The sequence below is a fragment of the Lepisma saccharinum genome, chromosome 16 (genome assembly GCF_977018435.1).
Source record: "Lepisma saccharinum chromosome 16, izLepSacc3.1, whole genome shotgun sequence".
Lineage (NCBI taxonomy): Eukaryota > Metazoa > Arthropoda > Insecta > Zygentoma > Lepismatidae > Lepisma > Lepisma saccharinum.
The window spans coordinates 17909969-17927589 of NC_139244.1; the positions used below are offsets into that span (position 1 = coordinate 17909969).

General features: G+C 42.2%; 1 protein-coding gene across 3 annotated transcripts in view; it reads right to left on the minus strand.

Annotated features, from left to right (window-relative positions):
- The window catches only part of Myo81F (unconventional myosin 81F), a 333460-nt gene that overhangs the window by 4374 nt on the left and 311465 nt on the right, over positions 1-17621 (minus strand). For 2 of the 3 annotated variants that reach the window (XM_083137796.1, XM_083137797.1), the window contains exons 31-33: positions 9767-9974; positions 7534-7835; positions 1251-1490 (exon numbers count right to left, since the gene is read on the minus strand). In XM_083137796.1, the coding sequence (XP_082993922.1) occupies positions 1251-1490; positions 7534-7835; positions 9767-9974 (750 nt within the window). The remainder of the gene's footprint in view (positions 1-1250; positions 1491-7533; positions 7836-9766; positions 9975-17621) is intronic. The other variant, XM_083137798.1, reaches the window with a different exon arrangement.

A 17621-nucleotide genomic window follows, 5' to 3' on the forward strand; every position in this document is an offset into this window, starting at 1 on the left:
GAATTACCAACTTAACTGACCAATTTAATTACAATCTATTGATAAGTTAGCATTTTAAAAGCTAAACTGAGAATTCAATAACAAAAATGTATTACATGGCATGCCCTTAGCCAGTTTTGAACACTAACTAATATTTTTTATGAAGGTAAGACAATATCTCATTACTATATTACACGTTATAATTTCTCACTGAGAAACAATCTAGATTAATGAACTCGAAACAAAGGTGACTTGGTAACGTAACATGGCAAATGACAGTAGGAAGCAGAGAATAAAATATGGCTCTCAAACCAGAATATATAAATTTTCAGCAATTTCAGCCACTGCTTCAGAAATGCTGACTAATTCAACTGAAAAAAATTGACATTTTACCACAAAAATTTATCTGAAAATGCAATAACAAAAACAAATCACAAATTGCGGTCAGAAATACAAAAAATTCTGATTTATTAAAAAAAAACACGATGGAAAAGCAGATTTTAATGACATTGCTGACCACATTCCACCCCTTATATATACATATTTTTCGACAAAAATACCATGCAAAAACTAATGAACACCAAGATTTGATTTGATTTATTTTACTTAGCTTTTCTGTTGGGTTACCAACGTTCGGCATTGAATTTACGGGAGATTACAGGAGTTTTAGTCGCAACAAATTTTTTGCATTTTTAGCAGCATGCTATCACTCCAGCTAATGTTTATGGAATGGATAATATTAAACAAAAGAATTAATTTACATTTTATATAATATACAGATCACAATAGAGAATAACAATTCACAAATTTGCATGTGTTTTAGCCCTAACCCGTATGTATCGTCCACTGCAGAACTACGCATCAATCAACTACTGGAAGATATGACATCACTTCTGCCCGCGAAAGGTTAAACATGCAAGATAATTCAGTCGACTTGAAGTTTTGTATAGCTCGCCAATCTCGGAATGAGTTGAAATTTAACAATGTTGATTGTTAATGAAAAATACATACATGAGAAACAGAATGTCAATACAGTAGGATCCAAAAAAATCAGTTCTAATACAGGAAATATGGGAGAGTTGGTGAACACACTTTTCTGTCACTTTTCGCTAAACACAAAGATGAAGATGAGTGATAATATGATGAAACTGATGAAGAGACACTCATGCCCAGAACCTGAGACCCCTGGCATTGTAGGATGCTGTGTTAACGACTTCGCCACGGAGGTTGACACAAACAACAAATGGGATAAAATAGTACAAAGCACTTACTGTAACGTCAAATATGGTGGCCCTGTGCAGTGGCCAGCTTTGAATGAGATTGAGGAAGGCTTTCTTGGCTTCTGTTGGTGTCAACCCTTGCAGACTCCTATGGTGCATTGCGATGCTTTCGGCGGAAACATTGGATGCTATTCGAGGTGGTAGGCAGTGACCAGAGATTTGCCGATAATCCAGGGCCACATCATTGCAGTCTCCCAGTTCCAGCTGTGCTTGTAGTGCACACAGCATTACCTGAAAAAGTATTATGTCTTTTCTAGAGAAATTCATAGTAGATTACTAATACACTGCTAATGAGGACTATGTCTCTTTCTTTGCAACATTCATTAGATTGTAGTCATTAGAAAAATGAAAGACTTGCGTTCTGTTTAATAACAAGCATGCCGATGGAAAATTGCCTAAGGGTCAAAATTACTGACTTAACTAACCAAAATACAAAAAATACCTGACAAATACTGACCAATATATTTACAACCTAGCATCTCAAAAGATACATATGATATGAGGTATTGCGAATATTAAGTATGAACTTGACAAATGTCGATTTTTTTTATTGTCGTATCATATATATATTGAAGACTGTAGGAACAAGTGCAACATCCAACAGGAATCTACCTCGCCTCTAATATTCTGACAAATTTGCTTTAGAAGAGGACAACTAACTAACTAACTCTCTAGCCTTCTTAAACCCGAAGGTTCATGGCTGCAGCAACACAGGCCTTCCATCTTTCCCTATCTTGAGCAAGATCTATATACTCTTTTCCATCCCTACTGATTTCCTTTAGGTCCATCTCAACGTTGTCCCTCCATCTTCGTCTTGGCCTTCCTGCAGGTCTCTTACCATCCGGTTTCTCAACAAGAATCCTGTGAACTCCTCTTTCCTCTCCCATTCGTGCCACATGGCCTGCCCACCTAAGTCTTCTTGATTTAATTATTCTAATAATATCTGGACATGAATACAAATTATGTAACCTTCTCCACTCACCTGTCTCCTCATCCCTTTTAAGTCCAAATATTTTCCTAAGGATCTTATTTTCAAATACTCTCAATTTATGTTCCTCTTTCAATGTAAGGGACCAAGTTTCACACCCATATAATACTACAGGCAAAATTACTGTTTTGTATATTTTAACTTTTAGTATCTTAGATATTAGACGAGAAGACAAAAGTTTATGAAGAGGGAAGTAACATGCATTTCCTGAATTAAGCCTACTTTTTATTTCCTCTTTAATTTAATTTTCATTTGTTAATATTACTCCTAAGTATTTGAATTTGGAAACTGGTTCAAACGAGTTGTTATCAATAATTAGATTTTGATTATTACCTAACACTTGGTTTCGGCCTGTAAGCATATATTTAGTTTTCTCTTTGTTAACATCCAAACCTATCTCTTTAGCAGTTTTGAAAAATGTTTTAGAATAGAACAGACATTTGGAAAACTGCTGATTCCTGCAAATTGTATTTTGAGAGCTTGCCCCTAATATCCACAATGCCTTATATTATCTGGTCTTCACATACCCATATCCAGGCTTCCCAGATATTTTTTGTGAATTCAAGACAACATGAGTTAAAAATATATTTCCCTTATAGCACAAAAATATTTCAGGAAAAAAATATTTCTTTTCAAAAATATGGGAACTAAAATTGAATTAGTGTAAAATAAAATATGTATATTATTTTATTGAATGTTCAGGTATGAGTCTTGTCACATTGTTGATTTATCAGTGCATAATGCCAATTTGAAACTTATCTTGTTGATCAATCAACATGGAAAAATATTTTTTTAAATTATTCGCATCTTCTACCTAAATAAGAAATATTTCTTCATTTTGTATCATAAGAAATAATGTTCAAATTATCTTCCAATAAATCAGGGAGAGACAGATTACATACAGCAAAGTTCTGGCACCTAACCTAGTTAAAATGACGATTACTTTGTGTTAAGCTCTACATTATAAGCAGCCAAATGTATACAGTTATGAAAGGCCAAGCAATATTATAAAACTGTTTTTTCATTTCTTCCTCAAAATTTTTAATCGCTCTACTTCCAGACATGCTACGTTAAAAGCAAGCTACAAATATGTGTTGCTAGACAGATGGCAGAACACAATAGTGCCACTAGGAATTTAATGGCAGTGGTATGTAGTGTTAATGTAGGAAAGAGCAATGAATATAAGCCCTGGTATGAGGCCTACACTCAAGATATAGACGTGAATATGAAAGGTTGTAGGTCTAAGGTAGGAGAACACACATGAAATGTGTATCTCTCATCATCAGGGGGAAGTGTGTGTGTCAGAGAGAGACAGAGAGAGAGAGGGGGGAAGAAAGAGGGAGAGTCAGAGAGACGGAAAGAAAGAGGGGAGGGTTCGAGAGACGGAAAGAAAGAGGGGATAGTCAGAGAGACTGAAAGAAAGAGGGGAGAGTCAGAGAGACTGAAAGAAAGAGGGGAGGGTCCGAAAGACTGAAAGAAAGTTGGGAGGGTCCGAGAGACGGAAAGAAAGAGGGGAGAGTCAGAAAGACTCAAAGAAAGAGGGGAGAGTCAGAAAGACTCAAAGAAAGAGGGGAGAATCAGAGAGACGGAAAGAAAGAAGAGGGGAGGGTCAGAGAGATGGAAAGAAAGACGAGGGGAGGGTCAGAGATGGAAAGAAAGAAGAGGGGAGAGTCAGAGGGATGGAAAGAAAGAGGGGAGGGTCCGACAGACGGAAAGAAAGAGGGGAGGGTCTGAGAGACGGAAAGAAAGAGGGGATAGTCAGAGAGACTGAAAGAAAGAGGCGAGAGTCAGAGAGACTGAAAGAAAGAGGGGAGGGTCCGAAAGACTGAAAGAAAGTTGGGAGGGTCCGAGAGACGGAAAGCAAGAGGGGAGAGTCAGAAAGACTGAAATAAAGAGGGGAGAGTCAAAGAGACTGAAAGAAAGAGGGGAGGGTCCGAAAGACTGAAAGAAAGTTGGGAGGGTCCGAGAGACTGAAAGAAAGAGGGGAGAGTCAGAAAGACTGAAAGAAAGAGGGGAGAATCAGAGAGACGGAAAGAAAGAAGAGGGGAGGGTCAGAGATGGAAAGAAAGAAGAGGGGAGAGTCAGAGGGATGGAAAGAAAGAGGGGAGGGTCCGAGAGACGGAAAGAAAGAGGGGAGGGTCTGAGAGACGGAAAGAAAGAGGGGATAGTCAGAGAGACTGAAAGAAAGAGGCGAGAGTCAGAGAGACTGAAAGAAAGAGGGGAGGGTCCGAAAGACTGAAAGAAAGTTTGGAGGGTCCGAGAGACGGAAAGCAAGAGGGGAGAGTCAGAAAGACTGAAAGAAAGAGGGGAGAGTCAGAAAGACTGAAAGAAAGAGGGGAGCGTCCGAAAGACTGAAAGAAAGTTGGGAGGGTCCAAGAGACGGAAAGAAAGAGGGGAGAGTCAGAAAGACTGAAAGAAAGAGGGGAGAGTCAGAGAGACGGAAAGAAAGAAGAGGGGAGGGTCAGAGAGACGGAAAGAAATAAGAGGGGAGGGTCAGAGATGGAAAGAAAGAAGAGGGGAGAGTCAGAGGGATGGAAAGAAAGAGGGGAGGGTCCGAGAGATTGAAAGAAAGAGGGGAGGGTCCGAGAGACGGAAAGAAAGAGGGGAGGGTCCGAAAGACTGAAAGAAAGAGGGGAGAGTCAGAAAGACTGAAAGAAAGAGGGGAGAATTAGAGAGACGGAAAGAAAGAAGAGGGGAAGGTCAGAGAGACGGAAAGAAAGAAGAGGGGACGGTCAGATATGGAAAGAAAGAAGAGGGGAGAGTCAGAGGGATGGAAAGAAAGAGGGGAGGGTCCGAGAGACGGAAAGAAAGAGGGGAGGGTCTGAGAGACTGAAAGAAAGAGGGGATAGTCAGAGAGACTGAAAGAAAGAGGGGAGAGTCAGAGAGACTGAAAGAAAGAGGGGAGGGTCCGAAAGACTGAAAGAAAGTTGGGAGGGTCCGAGAGACGGAAAGCAAGAGGGGAGAGTCAGAAAGACTGAAAGAAAGAGGGGAGAGTCAGAAAGACTGAAAGAAAGAGGGGAGAGTCAGAGAGACGGAAAGAAAGAAGAGGGGAAGGTCAGAGAGTTGGAAAGAAAGAGGGGAGGGTCTGAGAGACGGAAAGAAAGAGGGGATAGTCAGAGAGACTGAAAGAAAGAGGGGAAAGTCAGAAAGACTGAAAGAAAGAGGGGAGAGTCAGAGATGGAAAGAAAGAAGAGGGGAGAGTCAGAGGGATGGAAAGAAAGAGGGGAGGGTCCGAGAGATGGAAAGAAAGAGGGGAGAGTCAGAAAGACTGAAAGAAAGAGGGGAGAGTCAGAGAGATGGAAAGAAAGAAGAGGGGAGGGTCAGAGAGACGGAAAGAAAGAAGAGGGGAGGGTCAGGGATGGAAAGAAAGAAGAGGGGAGAGTCAGAGGGATGGAAAGAAAGAGGGGAGGGTCCGAGAGACGGAAAGAAAGAGGGGATAGTCAGAGAGACTGAAAGAAAGAGGCGAGAGTCAGAGAGACTGAAAGAAAGAGGGGAGGGTCCGAAAGACTGAAAGAAAGTTGGGAGGGTCCGAGAGACAGAAAGCAAGAGTGGAGAGTCGGAAAGACTGAAAGAAAGAGGGGAGAGTCGGAAAGACTGAAAGAAAGAGGGGAGAATTAGAGAGACGGAAAGAAAGAAGAGGGGAGGGTCAGAGATATGGAAAGAAAGAAGAGGGGACGGCCAGATATGGAAAGAAAGAAGAGGGGAGAGTCAGAGGGATGGAAAGAAAGAGGGGAGGGTCCGAGAGACGGAAAGAAAGAGGGGAGGGTCTGAGAGACTGAAAGAAAGAGGGGATAGTCAGAGAGACTGAAAGAAAGAGGCGAGAGTCAGAGAGACTGAAAGAAAGAGGGGAGGTTCCGAAAGACTGAAAGAAAGTTGGGAGGGTCCGAGAGACGGAAAGCAAGAGGGGAGAGTCAGAAAGACTGAAAGAAAGAGGGGAGAGTCAGAAAGACTGAAAGAAAGAGGGGAGAGTCAGAGAGACGGAAAGGAAGAAGAGGGGAGGGTCAGAGAGACGGAAAGAAAGAAGAGGTGAGGGTCAGAGATGGAAAGAAAGATGAGGGGAGGGTCAGGGATGGAAAGAAAGAGGGGAGGGTCTGAGAGATGGAAAGAAAGAGAGGAGGGTCTGAGAGACGGAAAGAAAGAGGGGAGGGTCAGAGAGACGGAAAGAAAGAGGGGAGAGTCAGAGAGACTGAAAGAAAGAGGGGAGGGTCCGAAAGACTGAAAGAAAGTTGGGAGGGTCCGAGAGATGGAAAGAAAGAGGGGAGAGTCAGAAAGACTGAAAGAAAGAGGGGAGAGTCAGAAAGACTGAAAGAAAAGGGGAGAGTCAGAAAGACTGAAAGAAAGAGGGGAGAGTCAGAGAGATGGAAAGAAAGAAGAGGGGAGGGTCAGAGAGAAGGAAAGAAAGAAGAGGGGAGAGTCAGAGAAGGAAAGAAAGAAGAGGGGAGAGTCAGAGGGATGGAAAGAAAGAGGGGAGGGTCCGAGAGTTGGAAAGAAAGAGGGGAGGGTCTGAGAGACGGAAAGAAAGAGGGGATAGTCAGAGAGACTGAAAGAAAGAGGCGAGAGTCAGAGAGACTGAAAGAAGGAGGGGAGGGTCCGAGAGATGGAAAGAAAGAGGGACGGAAAGAAAGAGGGGAGAGTCAGAGAGATGGAAAGAAAGAGGGGAGAGTCAGAGAGATGGAAAGAAAGAGGGGAGAGTCAGAGAGAGACTGAAAGAAAGAGGGAGTCAGAGAGATGGAAATTAGAGAGAGAGAGAGTCAGAGATGGAAAGAAAGAGGGTGAGTCACAGAGAGCTAAAAAGAGGGAGGGTCAGAGATTTAGAGAGAGAAAGAGGGAGAGGTAGAAAGGGGGAAGAGTGTGTGCATCTGCAAGTGTGTCTGTGGAAGAACAATGTAACAGTGCTATAAAAGGATCAAATCGTGAAGAGAAAATTTAAAGCAGCGGCTTCCCTAATACTAGCTCAATATCTAATAAGCTATACTAATGTAGAGCTGAAGCAAATATTGTTACACTCAAAAAACACAATAGCAAGTTACACATATTAAATGGTTATCATCACACAGGATCAGCACTCCAAATAATCTAAGTTCAAATCCCCATCAAGGGAAAAGTACATGAAAGAAAACGAAATAGATCACCTGAAGACGACAGTAGAGGTGCTTTCCCCACACCACAGTGTATTAGAGAGATCAAGACGGCAGGAGATGTTGAACTACGGTTGCATGCTAACACTCAAAACACCTACGCAGCTGGCAAAAAATGCTTGGTTTTAAAAGAAAGTAACAAACTCACAGAGAAGGCACTTACAGCTTCCTGATCTGTGACGGGGAAGCGGTCTGCTCGCAGGCAGTGCAGCACTTGATGATAGAGCAATTCCTTCTCTACGGGGTCTTCAAGGTCTATGTACTGATCGAGGAACAGGTGCTTCTTGAACAAGAACAGGTGGTGGTGTCTCCGTGCAGCCTTCGCAGCGCTGCTCTGTGCTCCCAGGGCTTTTGTCCTGTAGCGTTCCCACTTCGACATCACGTCGGCCACTTTCTCATCCGGCATTAAGCTTCTCTCTGTGCTGCCCAGCACTTCGTATATGGCATACCCTGAAGAAAGTGGGAAAATGTGCATATTTATTTATTTGCTTTGCTAAAGTTTGTTAGTTATTCATTAGTGCTATTAGAAATTGGCCTTCTGAACCAAATACAGTCTTGAGTAGGGCTGAACTGAAACCATGTTGAACTAATACATATACACCAATACCAATGTACAAAAACTATGACAAAGTTATTTAAAATATTGATTAGTATCAACACGAATGTGTATACTATGTGCCCGAGTTTTGCATTAAAATATTCATTACATTGGAATTAATAATTGCAAAATCCAATTTTTCACACAAGATTGGTACCAAAAAAAATGGAAAATTCTGAATTTTACATAACTGCCAAGACAATTAGACTAATTAGAAAATGCTGCATGCATTTTTTGTGTACCCTGTGAAGTACTCACATACTGGAAAAGTATCGACCAGTATTGGTGAATATATTCCACTGGATACCACTGGTATCAAACAATACTGATACATCTATCAGTATCAGCTCACCTCTAGTATTGAGTAAAATCACAGGCCTGAACACTCAAGAGTTGTTACATCATGGAGTAAAAAATACATTTACATCAAAAAGTGCACACCACAGGCACGTATCTAGAAATATGTTTCGGGGGGGGGGGGGAGAGGTCTGAACCAAGTGTCTCAGGAATAATAATAATAATAATGTTTAAATTAAAATAATTATATTAAATTAAATTAATACTAATTACAATACATACATTAATATTATATTATTATTATACGAATAGATAAAAAGACTGTATAAGAATAGAGATATAACAGCGCATATTCATTACGTATCTTACCTGTAGTTAAGATCGGAATAATCGACATAAAAACAAGTGTCCTGGCAATGAAATTAATGTCAAATATATGAATCATTGAATTTTTATCGAATAACAAAAATTATGATTGATTGATTGATTGGTTTAGTTTGCCCGACCCTGTGGCCGAGTGGTTAGCACATCGCGCTGCGACGCCAAGGGTCCCGGGTTCGAATCCCGGTCGGGCTTGGTTGTTTGTGAATGTCCTTTCATCAATTTCATCTTTTCATCACTCATCCCCATCTTCGCAAATTAGCCAAGAGGCACAAAACGCGAAGTAAAATAAACCAAATCAAATAAAAAAAAAAATTGGTTTAGTTTATTTTACTTCGCGTTTTGTGCCTCTTGGCTAATTTGTGAAGATGGGGATGAGTGATGAAATGATGAATGGACATTCACAAACAACCAAGCCTGACCAGGATTCGAACCCGGGACCCTTGGTGTCGCAGCGTGATGTGCTAACCACTCGGCCACAGGGTCAGGCAACAAAAATTATGCTACATGTATTTGCAGAAAAGTAAGTTTCTGATTAAAATGTTATGCATATTATTTTGAGAGTCGTTACAAATGACTGGCCCCATCCTCTTTCTATCCATGCTGTTACTATCAATTACCTCTTTCCATTCACATTTCATAACAGTTTTTCTGATCCTACATGTGGTTATCATGATATTACTAACATATTGTATAAATAACTACTTTGGTATAAAAATTTATTTGTCTTATACATCAATAGAAGATAAAATATACCTAGGTATGTAGCATTGATTATAGCTGAAAAAAATAATACTCCACTTCTTGCAGTTATATTGCTCTGGGCTTGCCACCATATAGAATCTCTCTTTATGTTGATATGAACATCAATAGAATGACAATTGTATCTTGAATTGCAAACTGTTTATAGGAGTATCAGACTAACAAATTTATCAGCAATTTTACAATATATATATCTTCTAAACTGCAGCAGAGTACTTATTTAATTAGTCCAAGAATATTTCAGATATTTGTATTTACCACAATTTACAGACAATGATCATCAGCCATACAAACCAAGATGGAATGAAAGCTTTTCTAAGAAATAACTAGAGAAATGTCTTACCCTTGGCTGTCTCCCGCAATCCAATCTTCGTTTTCACAAGCTCCATGACATCCCTGGCAGTAGCCGAGGGGTGGAATTCCACTGCGTGATACTGACCGTCCATGAAATGGAACCTGGCATAGATTGGCCTTCGGTTAATGGTGCACATGATCTCCTCCTTCGACGGAGGCCACTGTCTTCTCCTCGTACCCTGTGTTTTGTACAGGCACTGCAAAGAAAACAATCACACATTGCCACATATTCCAGAGTGAAAGATATGCTTATTCTATTAGATTTTCATGCACTACTTGTTCATCTATTACCACAATCCTGAAAACTAAGTATGAATTGCAAATTTTACATAATATGATTACTTTGAACGAAATAATTGAACAAGATAGCAGCCCGTCATTATTAACTTCTCATTTGCATGCTTTTTCCTTCCAACTTAATTCGGTGTGCTGACATAAATGAGAAATTTGTGAAACATTGCCAATTATAAAAACAATGTGCTGTTTATAAATATATAGCAAATAAAAATATACTTTCAAGTACATGGCACAGGACAGTCTTTTGTCAAATGATGCTAAAAATCTCCCAAAGTACACAAATGGTAATAACATTTTGAAAAATTTTGACTGATAATCAGTGATAAAAGAGTTAGTGATTATTTTGGGGGGGGGGGGCAATCTAGGAAAATAGAGAAAAAAAGCTGGTGAAAATATGTTGAAGGCACTGCTATCTACTGTACCTTCACTTGAATTAGTAACAACTATTAAAAGTTATGTAAAATAACTAAAATATCGCTTCACAAAGCTGTATGCTGATTCTTTCAACTAAAAAAAAGATTTTTTTTTGTTAAAACACTAAAATAAGAAGAAGTGTTTAGAATTTCCTCCAAAGCATGTGATTTGCATTTGCTGTTGTCTATAAATTTTCTGTACCATATCTGTTCTGGAAAAGGAGTAAACCTGACAAACTTTCGCTGGAAAATGGCAAATGCTCCAATAAATTGTTTAAAATTTGAACTATATTCAATAATCATCATCATCCTTCGCAGTTTCCTGCCTCTGGCTGGGTCGGCATAGACGTAAAGCCTCTCCATTTTTTCCTGGTCTTCCACCACTCCTCTCTTTCCACAGTGTTCCAATCTTGTTCTCTTCTCCAAACATTCTCTGCTACCTCCTCTTTCCACCAATATCTTGGTCTCCCCTTTGGCCTTATTCCCACTCCTTGTGCATTGTAAGCTCTTATTGGCTCTCCAGTGCAAGCCTCAGCTACTGGATGGGTCACAGGTGGCAAATAGTGAAACCTCCCTCAGATATGAGGGGAAGCTGCAATTAAGGGGAAAACTGGACCGAGGCAGCAAGGCATGGATGTACTGACCAAATACCACAGATACCCATCGACAGCTTTGTGTCATGGCGAATAAACACTGCCATAAAAGTGTTTGTCCCCACTGCCTTGTGGGCCTGGAGAGATCCAGAAAGGCTAAGGGAGTTGAAACCCTGACAGAAAAATAAGGGTGTACCTGAAAACCCATAGGTGGAAGTCCCACCACCCAGGTGTTATAACCAACCAAAGGTTGGGTATACATCCCCAATACATACAGGCAGCACTCCACTCCAACCAAAGTACAAGGCCAATTCAATTCAGGTAAAATTAATAGGAATAGACATTCCCAGATATGTTAAGATTAACAGAAATTAGGCCTAATTAGTAAAAGTATGATAAAACATCAAAATATTAAGTAAATAATAAGCCCCAGACCAAAATTCATTGGTTATCAAAAATACATCCCTTTTGTTGATAGGTAGAATTCAGAGAGCACATGTTACTTTTCATGCAAATTTTTTATTAATACAGATATTTTCAGGATAATATTTGTGCAAGCACAAAATAACTTGCTTTCCCTGAAAATAACTCCAAGTCACAATTATATGTGCAAACAAACCACAAAAACATCAAAAAATCGATGTTTTTGGACAAAAGACAATCGGTCTCACAGCACCAGAGCCATCTGGTGAGAGTCAGTGGAACTAGCCCTGACTAGACTGCCATCTATTGGGCTTCTCAAGGTACTTGATGAAGGCAAGTAACCCAAGGTGCTGTGGACCAATCAGATGGCCTCATGGGCGTGGCTACCAGACAATGAGTCTGTGATAGCTTTTAACATGTGAGGAAGCCATCTTGATTTCACTTCTTGCTAACAGTTGGTACAGTTAACATCGCTCCAAGTTTTGGGCCAGAGTAGGCCAGTGGAGAGAGGACAATGGAGTCACCAGTGTGTGAAATATCCAATAAGGGCTTAGGAATAGTCCTGTAGTGCATAATATGAACGAATTACAGCACTGGAAGTGTCTTAAAGTGCATGGAACCAATATCCATGAAAATTCTGAAATTCTCAAAAGCACATGGTGAGGACAATGAGCCTCCAGGAAACCATGATGCTTTGTATCCAAAGACATCCATAATTAATCGGCACATCCTTTGTGATATAGCTCCCTGAAACCGTTCATTTGCAAGACAATACCCATATGTCTTAAGATACCGCTATATTTTTCGTGTAAATTCACAGAAAATCTCCCCATTTATAGTTGGAGTGACAAGTGCAACAAGGCCCATGTGTGGTAAGGTGAATGCAGAATATGTAAGTACAGTGTTTTTATTACCCATTTTGTTGGTTCCAATTGTAAAAACAATCTTATAAGTTTGTGCAGTGCTTGTGTATAGTTAAAATGTATTAGTACCCCGAATATTAAATGTGTCTTTCCAACATCTTGATTTATCAATTCATATTTGGGCGGGTAAGTCCGGGAAGCGTACCCCTCGCTCCGGAATAACTAGGCTGAAAGTCCCTATGATACACCAGCAATCATTCCTCGGAATGGATGCTGGTCTACTGGGGACATCCTCCATGTTAATGGTCACTGGAGGACAGCGTAGAGCTGCATGGGGATGGGTGCGTCCAGGTTGCACAGCAGAGTAGTTTCATAGGTTCAATCAAGCCCAAAGTGGGTGAGTAGGTTAGGTTAACCTATCCTATTGTTCGGCAACGTAACCTGGAGGCACATATCCCTGGACCAGCCGCGTAGACAAAGCCATTCAACTCCCGAATCCATCGTCTGTCTTTATGTCTTTGTCCTTTGTCTCTTGCACGGATCGCAAGATTATGAGACTCAATACCGGCACTCCCCAAATATGAATACCAGCAGGTCGTGGGTTCCCACCCAACGGTAGTGCAAGTACCAGTAGTAACCCCCAACTTGACCTCATTGTGGCAATGCTCCAGGAGCAAGCGAAAGTCTCTGAAAATGTTAGTCAGAAACTTGAGGCACAGGGTCAGAAACTCGAGGCACAGGGTCAGAAACTTGATGCGAAGCTTGAAGCACAGGGTCAGAAACTTGATTCGCAGGGTCAGAAACTTGATGCGCAGGGTCAGAAAATTGATGTTCAGGGTAGGGAATTTGCCAAGGCATCGGCTGAAGTAAATAAGAAACTTGAAGCCGTAAGGACGGAATTCCAGGCCAGACTGGACTCCATCCACAATGCCACCACGAAGACCTCAGAATTGTTAACTAAACAAGTAGCGACCAACACCAATAGAATTAACCAAATAGAGATCCAATGTAATGATCTAGAGTTAAGATTAGGTAGGGATTTTACACTTGTGTCAGGCCAAATTTCGGAACTGAGGGAACTCGTTAGCGAAGTGCAAGGCGGTGACAATCAGACCACCACAGCTCAGATTCTAGGGAGGTTAGATGCCCTAGAAAACATATGCAGAGAGCTCACTTGCAGTGACCACATGGTCACGATCGAGAACAGGGTTCTCGAGCAAGTGAGGAAGGAAATGCCGAACTGTCAGGCGGAAGGCCGCAGCTCGCATGTATGCATTTCCGAGGGCCAAGTCACTGAGCAGCGCACCTCCTCACAACAAAGGGTTGGTGAGGAGCAGCTGCCAGCAGAACAAAGGTCTGACGATGCAAGCCTGATGAGGATTCTTGCTTGCCTGGAAGGGATGGAGAGACGAATAACTCAGTCCGCCCTTCCACTTACGTCAGCCACCATGCCCGTCTCACCTGCACGGAATGTGTCTGTTTACCATGCCTTGCACAAAACCAAACGAAGACCTAAGGGTTACGAAAGCTCTGACCAGAGCAGTGGCTATGTGTCTCCCCCTAACAAGTACCACCCACTTGGTAACTCCCCGGAATCCAATTCCGAAAGCTCGGATGCCGAAGTCCGCAGCCAAAGGAAGAGGAAGAATCGGAGGAGGAACAAGAGCAAACCTAGGGTTAGGTTTGCTGATCTCAAACAGCTCCCAACCTTTAACGGGCAGGGGAACAGGCTGGCCTCAGATTTTGTGCAGGAGTTTGAGAGAGATCTCACTCTCCTGGAGGTAGATTTGGCGGATGCCCTCCAAATAATCTCGTTCTGTCTACGGGACGAGGCAGGGCAGTGGTACGAGAGGAACGAACGAAAGTTCAAGTCCTACTCGGATTTCAAAAGGCAGTTCCTCTCATATTTCCAAGGGGATGGGTGGAGAGCTTCTTCCCTTGCGAAGGCTCTCAACGAAAGGTACAACCCATCCCAGCACAGATCAGTGCACAAATATTTCTGGCGACAAGTCAAAATGATTAGGCTTGCGTTGCCAGAAATCGCCGACAACCAGGTTTTCACCCACGTTGTGCAACAGCTGCCGCGCAGCTTGAAGGACCAGTTAATCCTGGCTCCCTTCGTCTCTCTTCAGGAGGTGGCCAACTCCATACTTCGGTATGAGAGTGTGCAAGTGCCACAATATCCTGAGAGGGAAGTTGCAAGGCCAGCACGACCCAATTACGGGAAAACTACGACTCGCATTAACCGGACCTATGTGAGTCGTGGTCAGGGTGAAGCGAGCGGTTCATCCAAAAAGGAGGACGCTCACATGTGCAAATCTGCGAGGGGCTCCCGGCCTAAGGAGTACCCAAACAGAAAGGTAGACCGGAGAAAGGGTGGAACGTCCCAGCGTAAGAGTTCCACCAGCTCACACGGGTCTTCCGAGCATCTCGCTGAGGTGCATCCAAATGTGCACAACCAGGGAAACTAGGTAGGCAACGTCCTGACGTGGGGAAGGGCGATGCCAAACCTAAACCTGTCCCACAATGTTCAGATTCATGCAAGCACACTCCACTGATAAATCAGTATCAGGCAGTGGGTGATTCAATGTTGTCACGTCTTGCGCAAAGAAAATTCGGGTATCCTGTCCAAAGAGACAGTGATGGTAATTACCACATCGGACTTTGCATATCTGGACAATCCTCAGCGCAGTTGCTCAGTGCTTTGAGAAGGGAAAAGTGTGTCCATAAAAATGTGTTATTAATGATATCCACAAATGATATGCTCCGAGGGAAGGACACCAACCAGGTGTTCCGGAACCTCCAGGATATCATTTACACCCTAAAGAGGAAAGGTGCTCAGAAGGTCATTGTTCTGACTCCTCCACCAGTTCCCAGGTTAGCCAATGAGAACCGACACAGGTTCTGGGCCATGTATGACTCACTAATTGCAAAAATATTATCCCTTGATGATAATAGCAATGTAAGGGTTCTGGATTCCTCATCGAAATTTGTGCACAAGGGCCAAGAAATGAACATGTCGCTGTTCGAAGAAACCATGGGTTACGGTCAAAACATGAGACCCGACCTGGTTCACTTCAGCCCACGAGGTATGGATGCCACACTCAATGCACTCGATGAGGTAAAATGGTTCACCAAACCAGGTCACACACCCAAGGGTAAACAAATGGGATCTCAACAGAGTGAGATGAATGCCATTCTGCCCTACGACCAACCCTCGGGAAACTAGCCAGTGCTGCTCTCGCAGGGGGTGATGGTGGCCAAGGTGTAACAAATCCTCCTAGGTTAGTAAATATAGCATTTTTGAATTTGGATGAATACGACTCAATAGAGAATGAGTTCTGTAGCTCCAGTAACAATTGTGTAGTCCCTATAAATAAGCATAACAATAGGTACGGTACGGTAATACAGGTGACTCTGGTGGATGTACCTACCAAAGCGCTTGTCGATTCTGGAGCTGAGGTATCTGTGCTGAGTTCCAAGATGTGGAAACAGATCACGCACAATGCATCCCGGCCCAGACTCATTAAGTGTGACAATATCAAGTTAGTAGATTACTCAGGTGCTAAAAAGCAAAAAATCCTAGGAACTGCTTCAGTAGGTGTCATTGTCGAAGATACGGAGATTTGTGTAGAGTTTGTAGTCGTAAACGAACTCAGCATAGACTGTATTTTAGGTTTAGACTGGTTATATGGAATTAATGCACAGATAGATTTTTCATCCCATCAATTAATGTTCAGGAAAGGGTCACACTCCACGATCACTAAGTTCTTGCCAATAGGTCCAGATGCAAGTCAAGACGAGGAAGCACAGATCCACAAGCTGGACATATTTCCCCTGGATACCTTCCAGAAGTCTGACATGGCATCCATACCCGAGATACGAGATGTCGCAAACAATGCAACCAGTATCTCCCAAGCTCAAAAGGAACAGTTGTTTGAAACACTGTGTCAAATGAGAACTGTTTTCAGTGACCGCCCAGGCAAGTGCAACATTCACGAGCACAAAATTACCCTCCACAAGTCTGAGTATGTAGCTAGAAAAAACTATCCCATCCCTGTAAAATACAAAGATGGTGTAGCGGAGGAAATCAAACAGCTCATTGAATGGGACATAATTGAGCCCTCAAATTCTGAATATGTATCCCCAGTTTTGGTAGTACAAAAGCCGAATGGATCTCTACGTCTCACGTTAGACCAACGAGAGATCAACAAACTTATCCTGCCTTTAAAATTGAAACCCCTCAACATGGAGGAAATTTTCACACAATTCCAAGGTAAAAAGTACTTTTCAACCTTAGATATATCTTCTGGTTTTTGGCAGATAGGCCTAGAAGAGGAGTCTAGGAGGTACACTGCTTTTACTTTCAATGGCAAGATGTACCAATTTAAGCGACTAATCTTTGGTCACATCAATAGCATGCAGGTGTTCATTGAAGTAATGAATAAACTGCTGAGTGGTACCGAGGAGTTTGCCTTAGCGTATGTCGATGACATCACAATCTTCTCTGCCACCTTTGAAGAACATTTAGTCCACATTAGTAAGGTACTTGCCATTTTTCAAAAGGCTAACATGACCCTTAAATTGTCCAAATGTTCATTTGCCAGAGAACAAATTAAGTTCCTAGGGCACATAGTCAATTCCAAACACATATCCATGTGCCCGGAATATGTGGAATCCATATCCAACCTGCAACCCCCTGCTAATATTAAACAATTGCAGAAAATATTAGGTTCTTTCGGGTGGATTCGTAAGTTCATTCCCAGCTATAATGAATACACCCAACCTCTTTACGACCTGCTACGAAAAGGATCCAAATGGCAGTGGGACGAGAATGCCCAACAGGCGTTCGAAGCACTGAAGTCAGTAGTCCAGGAGGACTGCAAATTATTTCACCCCAACTTCTCAGAGAAGTTTTACCTCCAGACCGACGCCTCGGGATCAGGGGTGGGGGGATTCTGCTTCCAATACTGTGAAGGAGAGAAGAGGCCATTGGGATACGTTAGCAGATCTCTGAAGAATTACGAGTTAGGATATACCTCCACAGAACTTGAACTCCTAAGCATCGTATGGTGCATAGAGAAGTTCTCATTTTTATTGCAAGGTCAGACCTTCACCATCCTATGCGACCACAAGAGTCTTTCATGGCTCAACTCAGCCTATTCATGGAACGTACGCCTCACTCGGTGGTTCCTCAAACTCCAGAACTACAAGTTTGATGTAGAGTATGTGGCTGGTCGTACGAACTGTCTAGC